General features: G+C 40.5%; 1 protein-coding gene across 1 annotated transcript; it reads right to left on the reverse strand.

Moving 5' to 3' along the window:
- Positions 1 to 6,930: 6,930 nt before the first annotated feature.
- Positions 6,931 to 21,753, reverse strand: LOC139470391 (uncharacterized). The gene is made up of 7 exons (XM_071252809.1): positions 21,444 to 21,753; positions 12,828 to 12,908; positions 11,829 to 12,308; positions 10,678 to 10,738; positions 8,991 to 9,105; positions 7,609 to 7,785; positions 6,931 to 7,047 (listed from the first exon to the last, which is right to left on the reverse strand). The coding sequence occupies exons 1-7, from the start codon at positions 21,751 to 21,753 to the stop codon at positions 6,931 to 6,933; spliced, it is 1,341 nt and encodes a 446-aa protein (XP_071108910.1).
- Between the last annotated feature and the right edge of the window lie 3,700 nt (positions 21,754 to 25,453).

The raw sequence follows: 25,453 nt of genomic DNA on the forward strand, positions 1-25,453 counted from the left end.
TGAGGAAGTTTACAAGGCAAAAGAGCTAGGAAGATCCGGGTGTGTATTAGTCCTCAGTAACACATGCTTGCCGTATCCCAATAGCGTAGAACGATGCTCATGATATCGATCACTGGATTGTCTGGTCCAGACTTGATTATATGCAGACTATCGTAATGTATTGCTGAGTGCTCCGCCAAACGACAAGCGAACATTATATTTAGGATATCTTACATTTTTTCTCATTGCTATACATTATGGTTATTGCTTCACTGAATGGTTTAGTGTGAGCTCTGGTGAAAAACAAGGATGAGTATTATAACCAACACTTTATGCTCTGTTTTATCAATGAATGAGATTTATTTTTTATGTGGTGTCCGAGTGGAAAACAAAATGTACATTGCACCTGGCGTCCACTCACCGCAGAAAATGTTTACAAATTGATTTACAAAATGGAAACTAGCTAAACATTGTAGAAAGACAAAAATTGTCCTTGTAATTGATAAACATGACTTTTCTGATTTTGTTTTTAAATGTTCTTGCACCAATATACTTTATTCTCCAATGTACAAACACCTAGGTTTTTCGGTTAATGGGTTTTAGAATAGAATGTAATTACAAAATAGATTGCAAAATCAGCTGGTCGAGCTTTATCTGTTATCATGTTAAGTTCAGAACGGAGTATCTGTACACAAAAAGGCGAAGGGGTTTGCATAGCTTCCACTCCCATTCACGTTCAAGGCTAGTCTGACATTTAGCCCAAGAAATAAAGTTATCTCATTTAAAAAGCTATGTCTGTAAAATATAAAAATATGAAATGGATCCTCGGACAACACTTAATTCCTAGTTCTTGTTTGTTTGTGTGTTGTTTAACGCTGCATTCACAACATTCCAGATTATATGACGGCGGTCTGTTAACAATCCCGTCTGGACCAGACAATATAGTGATTGACATCATGAGCATCGATCCTGGCAATTTGGATGCGATGACATGCATCAATCAAGTCAGCGAGCCTGACCAACCGATCCCGTCAGTCGGCTCTTACGACAAGCATAATCTCCTTTTACGGCAGGCATGGGTTGCTGAAGACCTATCATACCCCGGGTCGTCATGGGTCTCTAATTCCTAGAGCTGAGGCGATCTTACCCTATCATTCCGAGTTCGAGTTGGATTCATTTCTTAAACGACTGGGCTACCTGTGTCCACCTCTAAGTCAGAGGTCAACGGTTTGTCAACATGATATGGAAACAGACACACTTCAATGACGAAAAATTTAGAAATGACGACACTTGCACTGTGGTATCAAGAGCGTTTACCAATAGCCAAATCGACATGAGTTAGTGAGTGAATGAGTATGTTTTTTCGCCGCTTTTAGCAATATTCCAGCAATGTCACGGGGTCATGAGAAATGGGCTTTAAACATTGTACCCATGTGGGGAATCGAACCCAGTCTTCGGCGTCACGAGCAAACGCTTAACCAATAGGCTACCCGCCGCCCCTTATCAATATGAAAAGCGAGATTAGTTTGACGCCACTTTGAACTGTATATTCAAAAGTATTTCACGGCGTTTCAACGAAAAGGAGGGAAATATATAACATACTAAAAAAAAAAAGTACTCACGGAAATGAAAAAAACCTCCTTCTCAATTTAAAACTCGACACAAAGTGTTACGTGGCTGTAAATACGAAATAACAAACCAACTCGAAAAGTACTAGCCTGGATTTGCTAGTTTGATCTCAGTGAACAATAAAAAATGTACTTTACAGGAGGTAATTTGTCGGCACTTTCAACATTCATAAATAAAACTAAGTCAAAAATACATAGCAGAAACATGCTATAGGCATTATGCACCTGTTCTCACCTGTCGTCAAGGTGTCATAGGTCATGGACATTCAACTTGATCTACTTACACCTGGTTATGCCCTGTTTCACAATACTCTGTTTTATTCACATTTTTACACACTTTTACATGTAAAAAGGCATAAAAACCTTTGATACGCTGTATTTGTGCCAAGGCCCAATTAGTACTTATTGAGTTGTTCGAATATTTACATATTTTGTATATCAACTGCATTTATTTAAGATCTGAGGTCGAAAAAACAGGGTTTTTTTCATTTCCATGAGTACGTTAGTATAATGTTCACGACATTCAAAAAGCCTACGACATGGTCTTCACATGTCGGGTCATCAACGGGGAATCTGGGATTCGAACCCATGGTCTGTGGAACCTTCTGCTGCACTTGACTACCCGTACCTTAACCTTGTCAACACTACGTTTCCTCGTATCACTAATAAGTTGCCTTCTAATTGCATGACGTAGACAAAAGTGAAGGCTAATCCCAGTAGTGCAGAGACCAGGTGCTTCTCAACAAGATCAAGCACTAAACAATAGGGTTACTCCTTACAATTCATGGGACCTCTGCAGCTCGCACGTGTTATTTGTCATAGGCTATTTCACATAGGTTGTTTCCCAACAGTGATGAAAAGAGACTTGTAGAATCAATAATGTTTTGTGATGAAAGAAATATACTTGACGTAATGACTATATACTTGAAAAACATTCTGTGATGCTACAAGAGCGAAATTGGTCATCCGCATCACCGCCTGCATCTGTATCAACATGTATTTCTTCTCATGCATCTGCAGAACTTGCGGAGGTGCATTTTGAATGTCAGAAATTACATAGTTTTCCAAACAATGAATATGATGAAAAGAGTTGTGTCAACGAATCAAGTTTTATTGATAAAATGAACTTGGCGTAATGTCTATACATCAAATAGTTTACATGTTTTGTGATACTACAACAATACAAAGAATATCTGCCTCTACCCCTTCATTTGCAGAATCGTATTCCTGTTGACAGAACGTCTGTCCTGATAGCGTGGCTCGGTGTTCAATCCTCTGATCATGACCATCATACAAACGACGTTGAAAAATAGCTCTTGTTGTAATTACCCTGCCTTGCACTCGGCATTGCGAGGATCATCAGCAGCACCTGCATTTCAAGTAAGAGGCCACAGGCCCATAGAACATGACATTACAGGAATACAATTACTGAAATTAAGGGGATATAACAAGGACTGGTCGGTTCAGAGTCAGTTTCAGGTGTCCTTGCACTATAAATTAGTCCGGACTAGTATAAGCAGTAACTCACGTGCATACAAGCCTCTACATAAACAGGCCGCCTCCGTGGTCTAGTGGTAGAGCGTCCGCCCGGAGAGCGGAAGGTCCGCGTCATACCAAAAGACGTTAAAAGATGGTACTTGTTGTTACACTGTCTGGCGCTCGGCATTAAGGGGCAAAAACAAGGACTGGTCGGTTCAGAGTCAGTATACTGTGTCTGAGTGGGGTATCCATGTTAGACTGAGACATGGTTCATCGTTTGTCTTGTCGTAAGTCCGGACTAGAACGCGATGTAAAACTCCATCTCACCTGATCTCACCTTCACTTACAAATACATGCAACTGTACAAGGAAAAGATATAAATGTTTGTCCGTGATTATTAATGATAAATACTAAATTACATACACACAATACATATTCAAGTTATCAAAACGACAAAACAAACTTGAAGAAAACACTAAAGGTTTTGTTTGCTCGACGTGCGTCGAACCATCGAAAATACAAGAAACCTTTTTCTGTTCAGAAAAAAAGCTATCAATCTATAGTTAAATCAATAAGAGATGCTGCTAAATCTATCAATTACACATTTCTCTACTAACACGGCTCTCCAAGTCGTTCAGTCACCCGATGTGCACATGTACTGACAGGAATAGTACGTCAGTTTAACTCGTGATAAACAGGTTTATGAAAAATGATGACATAAGCAGAAATATTTGTTTTAGAAAACTATTCAATAAATAAATTTGCTAGATACAGTGTCAAGATACAGAATGGTGGGGGTGGGGTGGGGTGGTGGTTACGAAGCTTAAGTTTGAATTTTAGCGAGTGACGTACCTTAGATGACTCGGGTGGAATCGGGCTCACGATGCACAGAACATCATAATCACGTGTCAGTAAACTGATTGTGTCTTTTTGTAGTTGTTGCTGTTGTTTTTCATTATTTTCTGTTTGTTTGTTTGCTTTTGCTGGTGTTTTTTATGTGCGTGTGTGTGTGTGTGTGTGTGTGTGTGTGTGTGTGTGTTGCACAGGGATTTCGTGATGCAGCATTGGTTAAACAGATCATAAGATCATAATCATAAACTATAACAAGAGAATACACAGTTTCTCAGTCCTAACTGTTTTAAATGGTTTCTCAGCTGACGGCTTGATCGAGAGTGAGCCATTACTTTTTTGCAATGAGGAGAATACCCACCATTCTCAGGAGTCGGGTCTATCGACGGTGAAAATAGCTGAAGTTATCAGGATATTTGACTTCAAAGAGCGGGGACTAACGCCTATGTTCATACATTGTTAGGGCCTAACGTCATGAAGGTGACTATACATGTTTGCACGGACAGCTGTACTAGCTGTGTGCTGGAAGAAAATAGATCCCCAAGACGAGAGAGACATGTGTGTATGCTCAAGTTACTCTTGATTAACAGCTCTTTTGTTTTGTTACAACAAACCGATTTAAATACTATCTTTAGATGGGGAACGTCTGTTGAGAACTACTCCAGTAGGTCAGTCACAGTGAGAGGGCGTCGTAATACATTTACTTCTTGTACGTGACGTCAAAATGGCTGACACTAACATCGTGACAGGGGAGATTTCCAAAGTTGTGATTGTTTCTGTGGGGATCCTGTGCTGGTCATCACTGATCAATGCCGATCACTCCAACGGTGTGTAGAATAGATACTGATTACTATTGATAGATTGCTGTAGAATGTAGTTGACTGCCACTGTCAGCCTAGATACTGCTCGGGTTTGGGTGTGCATTTGTTTGGTTTTGTTCACAAGGATGGGTCATAGCGAGGACATTCGATCACGGAAACGCAAAGACTGAATGCAAAAACAGTGAGTTCAAGATTAATATGTCTTAAATGGTCAGAACAAACGCTTCTGTATCAATACTTCTCAAGGAGGTAGTCCGTCAGAGTTTTCGTCATTTTAAGAATATGTGAGGAAAAGAAAAGAAAAGTATTTATGTCATATACATGTTCCCGAGGCAAGGGAGCTAGCTGGCTGTAAAAGTCCAGTTTCCACCCTTGCCGAACTAGGATGGAATTTATTGGTTCGATCGTAGCGCCACCAGTTGCTGTTACGAGTTATGTCCCTTATATGTCCATCCTATTGACGAATCAGATTCCACCTCTCCTATCACTTCATTTGCTTCAAAACAAAAGTTGGCGCCGAGTCAAGACAATCTGATCGATAATCAAGATCTATATAAAAATACGGGTCTTACGTCGCGAAGGGCGTCAAATCACGTGAGCACCTTGATTAAGAACATGAAAAGATTTGGAAAATATCTGTTGACGAAAAGTTGGTAGTTCACAAGCTTTTGAAATCCTGCTGTCGACCGAAATCTTCATGACATTTTACGAACCGGATGTCGATTACGCAATTTTGATTTGACCATGCATAGACTTGTTAGTCCAGCCAAAAATAACTCAATAAAACCAGCCTAGTTCGGTAAGGGTTGACACTGGACTTTTAAAGTCGGCAAACTACCTTTCCTCGGCAAAACGGTCAAATACGGCGAAAAGTCATTTGGATTTCAGGGTTTCCAATCGCCCTTAAATTTATATGGTCATTGTATGAAAACAACTAGTTTAGATTATCCGCCGAAACACTTTCAATTTGTCGAAAGGAATAAAATAGCGGTGATGATTATATCAATGGACAGCTGAAAACCAGTGATGACACCAGGTGTTCGCGAAAGGGGTAAAGATGTCCTGCACTACCGGTACCAGCCGCATTCACACATTGTGCAGAACAGAGCAAATACTATTCATTGCTTGACTCTGCGCATCAGTACTCCTGCTGTTCTACGTCGGTCTGTCAACAAAACCAGACAACCTAAGGATCGATGAACCAGAAAATTCAGTGACACCATTGTGAATTACTGATTTTGAAGAAACAATTGCTAGGAAATATGGAATTGACATAACACCAAGAAAATATAGTAGGTATATCAATGCTATTAGGAAGGCAGAACATGTTTAGTTTCCAAAACGCGGGTCCTATAGAAATTGAACCACATCCTGAAGTTCAAGGAATCAGACTTGCTGACACACCTTGTAAAAGTAAATGTTGGTATGATACGATCTATAATGTGTTCCAAGTTGCTTACGAATATATTTTAAATGGAAAAAAATGAGAATGAGAATTGGAAACAATTATAAGCAGCTGCAATTCAAAATTCTACACTCAATGATTCCTTGTAATCAGTATTTAAACAGAATTAACATTAAAGAAAGTAATGTATGTGAACATTGTGATAGTATAGATACTGTTAGACATTACATGTTTTACTGTTCAAATGTATTACCCCTTTTGGATAGAATTCTTTAAGTGGGCGAAGGTTAATGTACATAATCAGATTTATGATAATTACAGAGATACTGTATTGTATGGTATAGAAGGAGGCACAGAGGAGTGTACTTTGATGAATTATTTACTACTGCTAGCAAAGTATATTGTGTACAGATGTAAAGTAACTGAAACCGACTGCCTTTTTAGAATATTTAAAAGAGAACTAGAAATACAATACAAAGTACTACAGTATAACAATGTTAATCTTGCAGAAAAAAATAAATGTGTACTGAATAATTAGATGGGTATTATTGCTTTTAGCAACTCAAACCCAAATATAAAAATATAAACCCTGGTATGCCAGTCCATTTGACAAAGTACAGGGCCATGTAAAATCGTGGACAATTAACATGAATAAATGATGTCCAAAAAAAAGACGAAAAAAAAGACAAAAAAAACCTGTGGCCTATACTCTAATTTGTTTACAATTACCATCAAGACAAGTCTTGTATTGCATGTCGGGAAAGTTTGTTTATCGCGAACTGGGATCGGTCATTCCTACAACTTTGACAGCGTCTATCTCTGTAGCCCCATAGGCGAAATACGGATCCACCCATATTCGGATGACGTCAGACTTGAAGCTTGCAGGCTGAAAGTGCAGGTATTGATTATGGGAAAATATAACACAGCTACGTGATAAATCGCAGGGACGAATGAAGATAGAATACAATCCGACCTCGGCAATGTGAAACAAGTATTTCCTAGATATTCTCACAATTGCCACGTCGATTATCTGTACCTTTTCTCCCAATACCGATTGTTATATAAACTCCATTTTTGGATGCGATCGTTTGGCAATTGCTTTTTTCTACGTTTCCCTCGGGTGTATCTATTTAATAAATTGTGTTTTTATGTTTCATTAAGAGGTTGTATTTATCGGTATGACTTAAAAGGGCAGTAGGGTAGGCTTATAGTTAAAGCGTTTGCTTCGAATTCGATTCCTCACATCGTACAATATTACTATGAGGCTTAAAACCATACTCGTTCACTCGCTCAATCACTTTATGACTTGTAGTTACAAACGTTATATCATTACATATATATTTATATCAAATTTAACTTCTATAAATATTTTCACTTTAGCATGTTACAATATCGAGAGAAAATGATGATAATAAAAACTCGGAGAAGGGTGAGAATGAGTTCTTACATTTGTTAGAATGACTTTGAAGATTCGAGCTGAAGAGCGACGGGATAAAGAGGTCGCCCTATACATTACATAATATACCCCAGAAGGCGCCAGCAGCTCCACCTTAAACGTTGCGCCTGCGCGGTACGTCTCATACACGTGCACTTCCGATATGTAGAGTTTCATGGCGTACTGCAACTGGAAACAAGTGCGACCTGAATGATGACTCTCTACAACTTCATCAATATGGGGGGGGGGGGGGGGGGTTGCAGTTGTCTAAGGCGTGCTCGTAGGTTTCATCGAAGTGGTAAACGTCTAAGACAGACCTGCATCACCTCGGGCGTTCCTCCCACATTAAGCTGACACGCCGCGATATAACTGGAATACTGTTAAAAGCGGCGTTAAACCAAACTCGCTCACTCACTCATCAGTATGGCATAGCTTTCCATTAACATTCTTCAAAACACAATTCTTAGATATCGTAGACATTTCACATATCTAGACAAAGCAAAATCGTTTGTTTTGGTCCTGTTGTTTCACAGGACCCTGCTAATAAACGATCTTGTCATGCTTCACTGCATTTACTCAAATACCTGGTCCTGTCACATGAAGGTGACACACCATGATTTAAGTGAAATATTCACTCACTCTCCCACCCACCCACCCATCCACTCACTCACTCACTCACTCACTCACTCACTCACTCACTCTCCCACCCACCCACCCATCCACTCACTCACTCACTCACCCATCCACTCACCCACCCACCCATCCACTCACTCACTCACTCACTCACTCACTCTCCCACCCACCCACCCATCCACTCACTCACTCACTCACCCATCCACTCACCTACCCACTCACTCACTCACTCACTCACTCACCTATCCACTCACTCACTCACTCACCACCCACCCATCCACTCACTCACTCACTCACTCACTCACCTATCCACTCACTCACTCACTCACCACCCACCCATCCACTCACTCACTCACTCTCCCACCCATCCACCCACCTATCCACTCACTCACCCATCCACTCACTCACTCACCCATCCACTCACCCACCCACACATCCACTCACTCACTCACTCACTCACTCACTCACTCACTCTCCCACCCACCCACCTATCCACTCACTCACCCATCCACTCACTCACTCACTCACTCACTCACTAACTCACTCACTCTCCCACCCATCCACCCACCTATCCACTCACTCACCCATCCACTCACTCACTCACCCATCCACTCACCCACCCACACATCCACTCACTCACTCACTCACTCACTCACTCACTCACTCACTCACTCTCCCACCCACCCACCTATCCACTCACTCACCCATCCACTCACTCATTCACCCACCCATCCACTCATCTTTGTTGTTGGGCCACTCACCTTCACATACTGGTTGTGTCTATAATAGTTTATATCGGACTGTCCCCATGCTTTGACGTCGTGGCCGTAGACGGGGTAGACATCGGGTTCTCCAATCACTTGGCTAGCGGCGTTGCTGACAAACATTACCGTTATCTAAATTCCACATGAATATTGAACAGGACGAAATGGTAAGAGATTTGTGGGTAGACGGTACTGAAGCTCACCTGTGTCGTGAAGCTCTTCTATCGCAATTAATCCAATTTCTGAATTTCGTCTTACTGTGAACGATTTTCTTTTGGTCATATATGTACAATGTAAGTTGTCAATAGATCTAGGGGCACGTGGTGTGATGTACCCCGTTCATGATCATGTGTACCAGGAGGCGTCAGGCTACCGCAAACCTTACAGTTCGGCAAGGGTGGAAACTGGACTTTTAAAGTCAGTTAAATCTCTTGCCTATGGAAGATGCGTTAAACAAACAAACAAGCAAATAAATAAATAAATAAATAAATAAACACACAAACAAACAAACATTGTGTTCTTCCATCACCAATAAACGCATTCAACCAATAGACAAGTGCCACGCATGGAACGATGGGGACCTATTCCTCCCTTTAGGGGTCAAAGTGCAGTGTATTGCTCTAGCTTGAACCGCAACAATATTATTCAATGTAAGTCGAACTCGGTCTTTATGTAATTAATTTGCATGAATTTGATGGGACCGATAATTTTTCTTAGGGAACTTATTTGTTAATATTGTTAAAATTCATGATCACAATGCTTACTTGTGGTATGTTTACTGTATATATATATTGAGTGGCTTAAGAAACATTCGCTAAGCACAAGAACCGTACATCTCACTCACTTATAGAAGACAGCCCCGACATGGGTACAATGTGTGAAGCCCATTTCTGGTGTCCCCCGCCGTGATATTGCTGGAATATTGCTAAAGCGGCGTAAAAACCAAACACACTCACTCACTAAGAAAGGCAGCTCTATCTTAAAATTAAGCCATCATCTGAGTATTTACAATGTCGTTGTGACGCCACAACCCTCGTATAAACGGGAGTACTCGCGATAAACATGGCCTTCCGAAAACGTATGATGTCCGAAAACATATATAATCTGACGAGAAATCGAAGGGTTACTTTAATATTTTATCATTTTTGCAGCTGGATTTGTTTTTTTGTGTGGTAATAATCAGCAATAGAGCAAATCCAAATAATGTCTTGATGTGTCCATGTGTCTTTAGTCGGACGACTCCGTAACCCGAAAATAAATGTATTGTTTGTTATTGAAATCGACTCATATATTGAAGATAAAAAGTACCGTATTCGACGTAATCAGCACACCACTCTAATAAGCGCAGACGGCGATATTTTCTAATTTATTGGCTAATGAACAATCCCAATTAGCACCCCTTCCGATTGATCAATGTTCACAAGACTTATTTATTCGTTTATAATACACACTCGTGTGTTACGTGTACCCTTAATTATGGGCAATTAAATTCTGGAAAATATATCTGTCGTGTATGATACGCACATACTTTCTTTTGTGCCCTTTCAGGCTGTCAGCATAAACTACGAAATTAACAATCCTTCAACTCTGTTTTTTTCTCATCAAAATTATATTCTAATAAGAGCCCCCTATTTCTAATTTTGAGAGCGCCCTTGGCGCTTATTACGTCGAGTACGGTAGTTACTTGTCTCCGGAGTTGTCCTGTGACGAGTAGTCCAGCACAGCTGTCGCCCACAGTTCCACCTCTACAATAAGGACGAGGTCAGATGAATTATGTGCGGACAACTACAACTACATCAACTACAACTACATCCACTACGACATGTTATCGTTAGTAACAAATATGAATATTAGTCATTGTAAACAGGGGTGGTAATGTGTTCGCTCGTCACGCCGAAGGCCCGGGTGCCTTTTACCCCGTGTAAGATGTAAAGCCCCTTTGAGGTGTTTCCTTTATCTCCTATGATATTGCTGGAATATTGTTTAATTAACCAATGGTTAAAACTCCCTCCCTCGCTATCTCACTCCCTCCCTCACTCCCCTTTTGCACCATCTTCCCGAGGCAAGGGAGTTAACTGACTATAAAAGTCCAGTTTCCACCCTTGCCGAACTAGGCTGGCATTATGGAGTTACATTTTGGCATAGTCCAATCAAAATCGCGCACCGAAATAGAAATCCGGTTCATAAACTTTCGTGAAGATTTCAATCTATTGCAGGATTTGCAAAATATGTGCACCGCTAACTCGTTGTCAGCAGATATTTGCCAAATCATTTCATGTTTTTAATCAAGGTGCTCACGTGATGTGATGTATTTTTTGGTCCATAGGAGAGGCTCAGAAGGGACATAACTCATAATAACCACTGGTGGCGCTACGATCGAGCCCAGGAATTCCAGCCTAGTTCGGCAAGGGAAGATGCTTTTGCACTGGACAGTGCAATGTACAACGGTTTGAGAGAAAAAGATAATTTTGATTTGTTACTTTCTATATTGAAAGAGCTACCTGGTCTGTCTCGGCGAGTGACGGGCCTCGTGATTCAAGCGTTCGCTCGTCACGCTAAAGGCACGGGTTCGATTCCCCACATGGGTATAATGTGTGAAGCCAATTTTTGGTGTCCTCTGCCGTGATAGTGCTGGAATATTACTCAAAGAGGCGTAAAACGATACTCACTCACTCACTCGGCGAGTGACTGATTATGATCACAGTTACACGACTGATCAATCCCGAGATATATTTCATATCGTCGCCACCCTGTTTCGTTTCCAGTTATCAATATCTTATGCGATCTCAGTTGCTTCAGATTTTGAGGATTCATCAGGACAGACAGGTTCCATACCTTGTGATGTAGCCTCCGTAGTCGTCGTTATTGATGTTGTCGTGGTAGTTGTAGTTGTAGTTGTAGATGGAGTGGTAGTAGTAGTAGTAGTAGTAGTAGTAGTAGTAGAAGAAACAGTAGAAGCAGTAGTAGTAGTAGTCGTTAACGAAGTGGTCGTTGTTGGTGTTGTCGTGGTAGTGGATGCAGGTGTAGATGGAGTGGTAGTAGCAGTAGTAGTAGTCGTCGTAGGTGAAGCAGTAGCAGTAGTAGTGGAAGAAACACTCGTAGGAGAAGTGGCGGCGGTGGCGGTTGTGATGGCGGTCGTCATGGTTTCGGTTGTTGTACTGGCGGTTGCCGGGGTTGTTGTAGTCGTTACAGTTGATGCAGTTGTCATCGGTGTTGGATGTGTCACAGATGATGCAGTTGTTATCGTTGTTGGCGTTGTCACAGTTGATGCAGTCAGTGGAGTTGCAGCATTGACGGTTGATGTGGACGAAACATCTATGCGTTTCACAAGCATTTTATTGTTATCATTGTTATTATTTGTGACGGAAATTAGTTTAGTGTTTTAGGTTAAAATGTGGAAGGCGATATTTTCGATTGTTAATATTTCATAAATTTAAATTGTTCGTTCCAGAGAAGACTTGACAAAATAATCTTGCCTCAGATTTTACAAAACAGAGAATGGTTTCCTTTGCATGCTGAATGTGGTTCAAAGAAACCATGACCGACCAATTGGAACTGACATTTAGAATACAGGACACAAAACTAATCTTTGGATCTATGTTAGTATGAAATACCGATTGTTATTCTTCAAAACTGAGCTATATAAATTGGTCCAATCAATATTTTCGGTCTGGTCACCATTGGGAGATCAATAATTTACCACAAGTTCCAGGTTCCAGGGCGTAGAAGTCAATATGTCAGAATTTGGAAGAACTGTTTGATATTTGTAACTTGTAAACGTAAAAACATTGCTTCAGAATGTACATGTACATCAGTCACAAAGGTTGTTATTACCTTCAGTCGTTGTCAGGAGCGTTAAAGTTGCAGTAGGTGTCGTTGTCTGTGCCATTGTTGTTGTCGAGAATGGCACTGCACCTGTTTTGATAAAAAATATCCTACTTGTAGTTAGACTGCAGTGTCTTACTAATTACATCCCGATTTCTTCAAACAACAGAAGCGACACTACATATCCATATAATCTGAATCAATTTGAAGATTATACTTACGATATATTACACTGCGGTAGTACAGGTCAGTGTGATATATATCTTACTTTGGTGGTAGTAGACGTCAGTGTGAGGTATATCTTACGTACGCCGTAGTAGATGTCAGGGTGAGATATATCTCACCTTGGTGGTAGTAGATGTCAGTGTGGGGAATATCTTACCTTGGTGGTAGTAGATGTCAGTGTGGGGAATATCTTACCTTGGTGGTAGTAGATGTCAGTGTGAGATATATCTTACCTTGGTGTTAGTAGATGTCAGTGTCAGGTATATCTTACCTTGGTGGTAGTAGATGTCAGTGTGGGGTACATCTTACCTTGGTGGTAGTAGATGTCAATGTGAGGTATATCTTACCTTGGTGGTAGTAGATGTCAGTGTGGGGTATATCTTACTTTGGTGGTAGTAGATGTCAGTGTGAGATATATCTTACCTTGGTGGTAGTACATGCCAGTGTGAGGTATATCTTACCTTGGCGGTAGTAGATGTCAGTGTGAGATATATATTACCTTGGTGGTAGTAGACGTGAGTGTGAGGTATATCTCACCTAGGCCGAAGAAGATGTCAGTGTGAGATATATCTTACCTTGGCGGTAGTAGATGTCAGTGGGGGGTATATCATACCTTAGCGGTAGTGGATGTCAGTGTGAGATATATCTCACTTTAGTGGTAGTAGATGTTAGGGTCAGGTATATCTTACCTTGGTTGTAGTAGATGTCAGTTTGAGGTTTATCGTACCTTGGCGGTAGTAGATGTCAGTGTCAGGTATATCTCACCTTCGCGGTAGTAGATGTCAGTGTCAGGTATATCTTACCTTGGTGGTAGTAGATGTCAGTGTCAGGTATATCTTACCTTCGCGGTAGTAGATGTCAGTGTCAGGTATATCTTACCTTGGCGGGAGTAGATGCCAGTGTCAGGTATCTTACCTTGGTGGTAGTAGATGTCAATGTGAGGTATATCTTACCTTGGCGGTAGTAGATGTCAGTGTGAGGTATATCTTACCTTGGTGGTAGTAGATGTCAATGTGAGGTATATCTCACCTTGGTGGTAGTAGATGTCAATGTGAGGTATGTCTTACCTTCGCGGTAGTAGATGTCAGTGTCAGGTATATCTTACCTTCGCGGTAGTAGATGCCAGTGTCAGGTATATCTTACCTTGGCGGGAGTAGATGCCAGTGTCAGGTATCTTACCTTGGTGGTAGTAGATGTCAATGTGAGGTATATCTTACCTTCGCGGTAGTAGATGTCAGTGTCAGGTATATCTTACCTTGGTGGTAGTAGATGTCAATGTGAGGTATATCTTACCTTGGTGGTAGTAGATGTCAATGTGAGGTATATCTTACCTTCGCGGTAGTAGATGTCAGTGTCAGGTATATCTTACCTTGGTGGTAGTAGATGTCAATGTGAGGTATATCTTACCTTGGTGGTAGTAGATGTCAATGTGAGGTATATCTTACCTTGGCGGTAGTAGATGTCAGTGTCAGGTATATCTTACCTTGGTGGTAGTAGATGTCAGTGTGAGATATATCTTTCCTTCGCGGTAGTAGATGTCAGTGTCAGGTATATGTTACCTTCGCGGTAGTAGATGTCAGTGTTAGATATATCCTACCTTCGTGGTAGTAGATGTCAATGTGAGGTATATCTTACCTTGGCGGTAGTAGATGTCAGTGTGAGGTATATCTTACCTTGGTGGTAGTAGATGTAAATGTGAGATATATCTTACCTTGGTGGTAGTAGATGTCAATGTGAGGTATATCTTACCTTGGTGGTAGTAGATGTCAATGTGAGGTATATCTTACCTTCGCGGTAGTAGATGTCAGTGTCAGGTATATCTTACCTTGGTGGTAGTAGATGTCAGTGTGAGATATATCTTTCCTTCGCGGTAGTAGATGTCAGTGTCAGGTATATGTTACCTTCGCGGTAGTAGATGTCAGTGTTAGATATATCCTACCTTGGTGGAGGTAGATGTCAATGTGAGGTATATCTTACCTTGGCGGTAGTAGATGTCAGTGTGAGGTATATCTTACCTTGGTGGTAGTAGATGTAAATGTGAGATATATCTTACCTTGGTGGTAGTAGATGTCAATGTGAGGTATATCTTACCTTGGTGGTAGTAGATGTCAATGTGAGGTATATCCTACCTTGGCGGTAGTAGATGTCAGTGTCAGGTATATCTTACCTTGGTGGTAGTAGATGTCAATGTGAGGTATATCTTACCTTGGTGGTAGTAGATGTCAATGTGAGATATATCTTAACTTCGCGGTAGTAGATGTCAGTGTCAGGTATATGTTACCTTCGCGGTAGTAGATGTCAGTGCTAGATATATCTTACCTTGGCGGTAGTAGATGTCAGTGTGAGATATATGTTACCTTCGCGGTAGTAGATGTCAGTGTGTGATATATCTTACCTTGGCGGTAGTAGATGTCAGTGTGTGATATATCTTACCTTCGTGGTAGTAGATGTCAGTGTGTGATATATCTTACCTGGGCGGTAGTAGATGTCAGTGTGAGATATATCTTACCTTGGCGGCAGTAGATGTCAATGTGAGGTATATCTTACCTTCGCGGTAGTAGATGTCAGTGTCAGGTATATCTTACCTTGGTGGTAGTAGATGTCATTGTGAGATATATCTTTCCTTCGCGGTAGTAGATGTCAGTGTCAGTTATATGTTACCTTCGCGGTAGTAGATGTCAGTGTGAGATATATCTTACCTTGGTGTTAGTAGATGTCAGTGTCAGGTATATCTTACCTTGGTGGTAGTAGATGTCAGTGTGGGGTACATCTTACCTTGGTGGTAGTAGATGTCAATGTGAGGTATATCTTACCTTGGTGGTAGTAGATGTCAGTGTGGGGTATATCTTACCTTGGTGGTAGTAGATGTCAGTGTGAGATATATCTTACCTTGGTGGTAGTACATGCCAGTGTGAGGTATATCTTACCTTGGCGGTAGTAGATGTCAGTGTGAGATATATATTACCTTGGTGGTAGTAGACGTGAGTGTGAGGTATATCTCACCTAGGCCGAAGAAGATGTCAGTGTGAGATATATCTTACCTTGGCGGTAGTAGATGTCAGTGGGGGGTATATCATACCTTAGCGGTAGTGGATGTCAGTGTGAGATATATCTCACTTTAGTGGTAGTAGATGTTAGGATCAGGTATATCTTACCTTGGTTGTAGTAGATGTCAGTTTGAGGTTTATCGTACCTTGGCGGTAGTAGATGTCAGTGTCAGGTATATCTCACCTTCGCGGTAGTAGATGTCAGTGTCAGGTATATCTTACCTTGGTGGTAGTAGATGTCAGTGTCAGGTATATCTTACCTTCGCGGTAGTAGATGTCAGTGTCAGGTATATCTTACCTCGGCGGGAGTAGATGCCAGTGTCAGGTATCTTACCTTGGTGGTAGTAGATGTCAATGTGAGGTATATCTTACCTTGGCGGTAGTAGATGTCAGTGTGAGGTATATCTTACCTTGGTGGTAGTAGATGTCAATGTGAGGTATATCTCACCTTGGTGGTAGTAGATGTCAATGTGAGGTATGTCTTACCTTCGCGGTAGTAGATGTCAGTGTCAGGTATATCTTACCTTCGCGGTAGTAGATGCCAGTGTCAGGTATATCTTACCTTGGCGGGAGTAGATGCCAGTGTCAGGTATCTTACCTTGGTGGTAGTAGATGTCAATGTGAGGTATATCTTACCTTCGCGGTAGTAGATGTCAGTGTCAGGTATATCTTACCTTGGTGGTAGTAGATGTCAATGTGAGGTATATCTTACCTTGGTGGTAGTAGATGTCAATGTGAGGTATATCTTACCTTCGCGGTAGTAGATGTCAGTGTCAGGTATATCTTACCTTGGTGGTAGTAGATGTCAATGTGAGGTATATCTTACCTTGGTGGTAGTAGATGTCAATGTGAGGTATATCTTACCTTGGCGGTAGTAGATGTCAGTGTCAGGTATATCTTACCTTGGTGGTAGTAGATGTCAGTGTGAGATATATCTTTCCTTCGCGGTAGTAGATGTCAGTGTCAGGTATATGTTACCTTCGCGGTAGTAGATGTCAGTGTTAGATATATCCTACCTTGGTGGTAGTAGATGTCAATGTGAGGTATATCTTACCTTGGCGGTAGTAGATGTCAGTGTGAGGTATATCTTACCTTGGTGGTAGTAGATGTAAATGTGAGATATATCTTACCTTGGTGGTAGTAGATGTCAATGTGAGGTATATCTTACCTTGGTGGTAGTAGATGTCAATGTGAGGTATATCTTACCTTCGCGGTAGTAGATGTCAGTGTCAGGTATATCTTACCTTGGTGGTAGTAGATGTCAGTGTGAGATATATCTTTCCTTCGCGGTAGTAGATGTCAGTGTCAGGTATATGTTACCTTCGCGGTAGTAGATGTCAGTGTTAGATATATCCTACCTTGGTGGTAGTAGATGTCAATGTGAGGTATATCTTACCTTGGCGGTAGTAGATGTCAGTGTGAGGTATATCTTACCTTGGTGGTAGTAGATGTAAATGTGAGATATATCTTACCTTGGTGGTAGTAGATGTCAATGTGAGGTATATCTTACCTTGGTGGTAGTAGATGTCAATGTGAGGTATATCCTACCTTGGCGGTAGTAGATGTCAGTGTCAGGTATATCTTACCTTGGTGGTAGTAGATGTCAATGTGAGGTATATCTTACCTTGGTGGTAGTAGATGTCAATGTGAGATATATCTTAACTTCGCGGTAGTAGATGTCAGTGTCAGGTATATGTTACCTTCGCGGTAGTAGATGTCAGTGCTAGATATATCTTACCTTGGCGGTAGTAGATGTCAGTGTGAGATATATGTTACCTTCGCGGTAGTAGATGTCAGTGTGTGATATATCTTACCTTGGCGGTAGTAGATGTCAGTGTGTGATATATCTTACCTTCGTGGTAGTAGATGTCAGTGTGTGATATATCTTACCTGGGCGGTAGTAGATGTCAGTGTGAGATATATCTTACCTTGGCGGCAGTAGATGTCAATGTGAGGTATATCTTACCTTCGCGGTAGTAGATGTCAGTGTCAGGTATATCTTACCTTGGTGGTAGTAGATGTCAGTGTGAGATATATCTTTCCTTCGCGGTAGTAGATGTCAGTGTCAGTTATATGTTACCTTCGCGGTAGTAGATGTCAGTGTTAGATATATCCTACCTTGGTGGTAGTAGATGTCAATGTGAGGTATATCTTACCTTGGCGGTAGAAGATGTCAGTGTGAGGTATATCTTACCTTGGTGGTAGTAGATGTAAATGTGAGATATATCTTACCTTGGTGGTAGTAGATGTCACTGTGAGGTATATCTTACCTTGGTGGTAGTCGATGTCAATGTGAGGTATATCTTACCTTCGCAGTAGTAGATGTCAGTGTGGGGTATATCTTACCTTGGCGGTAGTAGATATCAGTGTCAGGTATATCTTACCTTGGCGGTAGTAGATGACAGTGTCAGGTATATTTTACCTTGGCGGTAGTAGATGTCAGTGTCAGGTATATCTTACCTTGGTGGTAGTAGATGTCAGTGTGAGGAATATCTTACCTTGGCGGTAGTAGATGTCAGTGTCAGGTATATCTTACCTTGGCGGTAGTAGATGTCAGTGTGAGGTATATCTAAACTTTGCGGTAGTAGATGTCAGTGTCAGATATATCTTACCTTCGCGGTAGTAGATGTCAGTGTGATATATATCTTACCTTGGAGGTAGTAGATGTCAGTTTGAGGTATATCTTACCTTGGTGGTAGTAGATGTCAGTGTCAGATGTATCTTACCTTGGTGGTGGTAGATGTCAGTGTCAGATACATCTTACCTTGGCGGTGGTAGATGTCATTGTCAGATATATCTTACCTTGGTGGTAGTAGATGTCAGTGTGATATATATCTTACCTTGGCGGTGGTAGATGTCATTGTCAGATATATCTTACCTTGGAGGTAGTAGATGTCAGTTTGAGGTATATCTTACCTTGGTGGTAGTAGATGTCAGTGTCAGATATATCTTACCTTCGCGGTAGTAGATGTCAGTGTCAGATATATCTTACCTTGGTGGTAGAAGATGTCAGTGTCAGATATATCTTACCTTGGCGGTGGTAGATGTCAGTGTCAGATATTTCTTACACACCTGTGGGTGAGAAACCCATTTGAGATAACTGGTATCAAACATATGTGTGAGATCGAATTCAAGGCCCGTGATTGGCTACTCCATGGTGATGACCTGGGGTCAGATGATGACGGACTACTTTCCTGAGTGTAAGTCATTCATAAGTAGCTCGTGCTTCAGTCGAATGCTCACCTACGTGTGTATTGAACAGCAAGACCGTGTAATTAATAATAAAAATAAACAAACTCGTCTTCGTCTGCGAGTTTGATTGTTATTATTATCAGTTACATTATCTGTTGTTATGTCAACATTATCGTTTTTTTTCACAGTGTAATTATACCCCCCTGGCTGCCACAGCGACACATATGTCCCTTCTCTTCAACCCTCACTTCGAAATCGAATAAAATTCAAAAAACATCACGCAGAATCTTCACAGTTTTGAATTCCCCCTCCTGTTTATCATTTACTGTCATTTTTGGCAATTCAAAATTACTGAAAGTGACTGAAAGTTAGGTACATTGTAAATCTCGCCAAATCACAATTTACGGCGTTATATACATATGTACTGTGTGTTTAGAAATCTAAATATCGAATATTTACTCGAATAATTAAAGTAGAAAAATAGCATATTAGTGATCACGGGTATCACATCACTAATGATAATTCTGAAACGTCGCTGATAAGCCTAGAATCGTTTAGAATGTTTTGGAAAATACACATACACGAACGCCGAAGTGTACGTTCCGCCATATTGGATTGTTTACAAAATGCCGGTTATGAGACGCCTATTCGATCAGGTATATTTCAAACTCAGCTGGCATACATGCATCCCTGAATTCCTCTTACATTTTCAAAACAATGGATGGATGGTCTTTGTCACGAATGCAACTTTTCTAGATGAAATCATGCGAAATAGATTAGGTATGGAAACGAAAACTGTGCTCGGAAAACTGTACTTGTTGAAATGTAAACAAAGCAAAATTCAGATTTTACACTGTGTAGCATTTTTAGAGGTACTTTCGACTAATTGTTGCATACATTGGCTCCATCACGCGTTTGAGAATAATCATGGGAAGAGTATCGTTGCACTAATTAGGGAATTACACATATATACATTACAATGATTTGGTAAATTCAACAGAAGCCGTAAAAGTTTCCGTCCTATGTGACGCCATGACTGACGCTAAATCAAGCACAACGATGACGGTAGTTGTCTGCATTTCTGACTAATTCTCTTTGTTACATTGGAAAACATGGTAAACAAATAACAGTACGCAGATTGTCAGAATGTTTCTGATTACTTATGTGACACATTTATGTGTATACGATCCCTCAATCAACGAAAACCTCCCCTGGAAATCCCGCGTACTGTTGTCAGTGAACACGCCATTTTGTAAAAGTCGGTCATCGGTAGTGATGTCATACGGAAGTAAACATTGTTGTACATATTTGGTAATTTCTTTGAGGTGTAAACTTTCAACTTGGCACACAGCGTGTTCTTGGTTTTGTCTAGTTTGCATTTTCATCATCGCCTTGATAATCCACATATATGACGGAAACCTTTTAGTGTAGGGTCACATTATTTATTAGTAGTAAGCAGCACAAAGGATGACGTCACTGATATGACAGAGGTGTTATGTATTAATGCGCTACTGCAATCATGAGAATAGACAAAATTCATCGGTTCGATACTAAAAGGGTGCGATTTTAGGGTGTGTAAGAAACAGATTACTGTACTCGTGCCTGTCAGATACCATTGATCTTACAACTCGTTGTTACAAAGCGTATCTAACTCGCTTTCGCTCGTTAGATACGTTTTGAAACAACTTGTTGTAAGATCAATGGTATCTGACAGACACTCGTGTAGTAATCTCTATATCTTACCTTGGCGGTAGTAGATGTCAGTGTGATATATATCTTACCTTGGAGGTAGTAGATGTCAGTTTGAGGTATATCTTACCTTGGCGGTAGTAGATGTCAGTGTCAGGTATATCTTACCTTGGTGGTGGTAGATGTCAGTGTCAGATATATCTTACCTTGGCGGTAGTAGATGTCGGTGTCAGGTATATCTTACCTTGGTGGTGGTAGATGTCAGTGTCAGATATATCTTACCTTGGTGGTAGTAGATGTCAGTGTGAGGTATATCTTACCTTGGTGGTAGTAGATGTCAGTGTGAGGTATATCTTACCTTGGTGGTAGTAGGTGTCAGTGTCAGGTATATCTTACCTTGGCGGTAGTAGATGTCAGTGTCAGGTATATCTTACCTTGGTGGTAGTAGATGTCAGTGTCAGGTATATCTTACCTTGGCGGTAGTAGATGTCAGTGTCCTGTTTACTGACCACTGTCAGAGTCTGTGGCAATTCGCCGTGGAGGACACACTCTCCTGAGCCTGAATACGCCATAGACACACACCCTTCCTCTTGATAGCACAGGACAGAACACTCTGTCCGACTTGGCACCATTTTGCCACTTAAAACGTAATCTGTGGCGGACTTGTCTCTGTATATCAGTTCAAAAACCTCATCCACACACATACTGCTTCCATGAATACTTATAAATACACCGTTCAACATGACCAGAACAACGAACATCGCTTTCAAAATGTCAGACATTATTGGAAATCCTCTTAATCTTCAACGAAAATAATCTTCGCAGTCATTTTTTTCAATAAATCTCGTGTGCTTCCATCTCCTACCAGAGCAATATCCTAATGCGCATGCCTTTTGTGAAACACGCATTCGTGGACGAGTCCATGTGATTTCACACCTGGCACTGACAATGTTGTTTTAACATGAACCAAGGGGGTTAATGAAGTCTCACGACACCAAATTAAACAAAGTTCAGCTGTATGCAATTACATTACGTATCAATGCGAAACGAACTGTGAAAGGAACAGAAATTATAAAGAATGTGACCACATGATTGAATGAACACGTGCAGTTCAGTTTGTACAATAGTGTCTCCTGTCTGGCATGATAGACAAGCATATATAAAGTATCAATAAACAAAACGGTCGAAAGTATAAGGCTTCCGTAACGATTGTAATTTTTTGACACGATTGTTAGACTTCATTATTGGAATGGTTTCAGAGGAGAAGTTGTAAAGACAAGTAGACATCAGTGAGGACCCTCTTGGGTATTCCAGTGAGAACAGTCACTTCGTGGTTGTGTCATGCGCCGACTAATGGCCATCGGATGATTACAATGTGCCACTTGGCTGATTTTGCGTCAACGTCCTCCTTTGACTTTCTTCTTCTTGACATAAATCAATATGAGAATATCTAGAACCAAGCATTTTTTCATCTTCCCTCGACAATGGCCAGAGTTGACGATTTTAGAAAACGATCAATCTGCACCTGAGACATCCAGGTGTTAATTTTGATACATATATGTTTGTAATCATTACATTGTTTGTTTAAAGTTATATCAACAATGCGTCGACAGTGTACACTCACATCAAACATGGGTAACTTCTCCTCCTACAGGTGGCCATAAGTACGATCAAGATTAAGTAGATTTGACGACCCCCTGTGGACGATTATTTGATAAAATAAACAACCTACATCACAAAAGCTTCTTTGATATTTTGTATAGATGTTTAGTATCAAAGCATTGTTCCTTTTAAATGAATTCAGCAATGTATTGATGGCTCAAGTTAATACTTTAAGCTCACTCAGAAGATACATTCTTTATTAACGTCATTACTTTAAACAGACTGATAATGTAGCTGTGACAACAGTACCTCGGCGCTATGTATCACTCTTTATAGTTAGGTTCAGGTTGTAGAACAACCACCCACAGCCAGCCGGGGGCCGTATTCATGACGATTCTAAAAGCAATCTCAGAATTATAATACATTGACTGACATAATTCATAATTGTATTTACGGAATTGACTCAAGAAATATAACTTCTGGTATTTTCTAGAATTTGTATAAAGCACTCTAAGATTTGCTATGAATACGCCCCAGGTAATGTAAGTTTACGACTCCCTCGAAGATGATCTAGCTTTGGTAGTCATCCTCATGTCAGTCTATAGAATTGTACAAGTATGTGTTATTTGAATCTGAGACATATTTGAATTTTTACTGTCCTTCGTCTGAAATAGAACTGAAAAATATTAACAGTTAAACTTTTATTACTGGGATATCAAAACAATAGTCTGACATACTGAAGATCACTGTCTAACTGGAACTTAGCTGAGGCATTTAACAAGTGTGTTACCCTTGAAGACATAAATTGCATAACAACTTAGCTGAGACACAAGCCTAGCAGGATCAGTTCTACATCTGTGCTTGTAGACCTCTGCGGCTCGGGTCTTTCCCCAAACATTAAAACAATTAGATTTGATAGAAATGTGGCAATTTGTTTCAATTAATCCTGACTCTGCATTTGTAATGTTGGGATATGTCTGGCAGACTTTAAACTAACATGACGTTTCACTGATTAGAGTAGCTTCCCTTTGATTATAAAGAGCACTAACCGATGGAGGCAGCGGAAGGCAGATAGAAACAATATGTGCAGGCAATTGTTAATTTGCCTGTACATTGTTACGCCCACCACAGGTTTTGTTTGAAACAATGTTTACATTGTCACTGTCCGACTGATGTATCTTTTGATCACAGACAATCCTGATTTGACACAGCACTTCACAGGGGTTAACTTTACCTCCTCATCTGTTTCATATTTAGATCTATGCATAAAGATTTAGAGTGACAAATCACTCTCCACAAAACTGTAGGACAAGAGGGATGACTTTAACTGTCCTATAGTCAACTTCCCCTTCATTTCGAGTATTTTTCCAGGAGCTCCAGCCGTTGGTGTTTATATTTGGCAACTTTTGAGATACGGTCGTGCATGATCTTTAAAAGAGTGTCATACGACTCTTCATCAGAAGTTGGTTGATCAAGATTACAACAAAGAAAGCCACAGTAAAGCTTTCAACAAGTTTTATGGGAGACAAGTGGAGTACATTTCTAACTTCGAGAAATCAGTGACAAAAATGATGTCCGAAGAAATTCATTATTTTGACTTGCACCATATATTCCCGTCTTTTTCAGGTGAACAATCGACTTGCCTTTGCATGTGTTTGTGACAGGTGCGACCGGTGGGGAAGGATACGTTCACCTTTTCGCGAACACCTGTTATCATTACGATCTGTTAGTGATTCATAAACACATGCTCATGATCGACTCTGTTTTCCGCAGAGATTTCTAATGGATATGGAAAGGGTTTCTTTGCGAAATATTTTTGTATGATCTCCACCACCGCGGCTTGCACTGTATAATATAATTTGCTATGAAAGAAGCAGCAGGAACGCTGTCCTCTTTTGATGATGCCCGGAATACTGTAGGCCATACCCCTGATAGATTTCCCGAGAGGAAATATATCATCATGGTGTGCGTCAAAAATTTACTGCTAGATTCAGTGTAATGAAAACCAAAATAAGATTGTTTAACTATTTATTTAAGTAAAGCTAGTTTTCTCTAACACGTGTCTACAAACTAGTTGAGTACAGGTTTAGCTGATTAAATGACCCACACAATCACGTCATCTGAACTCAGGAACTCAAACAGAATTAGATCCTCAAGAAAATCATTTCATTCAGAAACATTCACCACAACGCAACATCGGTTGAGTGACTAAATATATTGCAAGACTGCAACATATGAAACAGCAATTTCAGTAAATACACTTTTGAAGCAATCACTAGAACAATCACAATTTAGTAAATACACTTTAGAAGCATCCACGAAAACGCAACATCAATTCGGTAAATACATTTTGGAGGCATTCATCAGTTTGAAACATAATCAAAGCGCACCGGGATTCAAACCCGTGATCATAGGTTTCTGGCGTGCCAGTGTCCTAAATACCCTTTGGAAGCAATCAGCTTCGTGAATACACTTCGCAAAGATTTACCAAAACGCATCAAAAGTTACTAAATATATTTCGATAACAATCATGGAAATGGAACAACAGTTGAGTACATACAGGCTACTTTACGCTACAGTACATGACTGCAACATCAGTTCATTAAATACACTTTCGAAACATTCACTGAAACGCAACATCAGTTCACTAAAAACACTTTCGAAACATTCACTAAAACGCAACATCAATTCAGTAAATACATTTTGGAAACATTCATTAGTATGGAACAGCAGTTCAGTAAATACACTATGAAAAAGGACACATTGGAAGCATTCACGAGCACGGAGCATCAGCGTAGTGGATAAGCTTTGGGAACATTCACCAAAACGCAACGTCAAATCGGTAAACACACTTTGGAAGCATTCACTAGTATGAAAAAG

Source organism: Haliotis cracherodii, unplaced genomic scaffold (genome assembly GCF_022045235.1).
Source record: "Haliotis cracherodii isolate W230 unplaced genomic scaffold, xgHalCrac1.p SCAF_20, whole genome shotgun sequence".
Taxonomy (NCBI): domain Eukaryota; kingdom Metazoa; phylum Mollusca; class Gastropoda; order Lepetellida; family Haliotidae; genus Haliotis; species Haliotis cracherodii.

Bases quoted from the DNA above. Each gene is read 5' to 3' on its own strand.
- LOC139470391 (XM_071252809.1), bottom strand. From the start codon at position 21,753: ATGTCTGACATTTTGAAAGCGATGTTCGTTGTTCTGGTCATGTTGAAC. The intron at 12,309-12,827 runs GTAATAACAACC...TGAAACGCATAG, and splicing joins GCTCCTGACAACGACTGAAG to ATGTTTCGTCCACATCAACC. The intron at 7,048-7,608 runs GTAAGAACTCAT...CTGCACTTTCAG, and splicing joins TCAAAGTCATTCTAACAAAT to CCTGCAAGCTTCAAGTCTGA.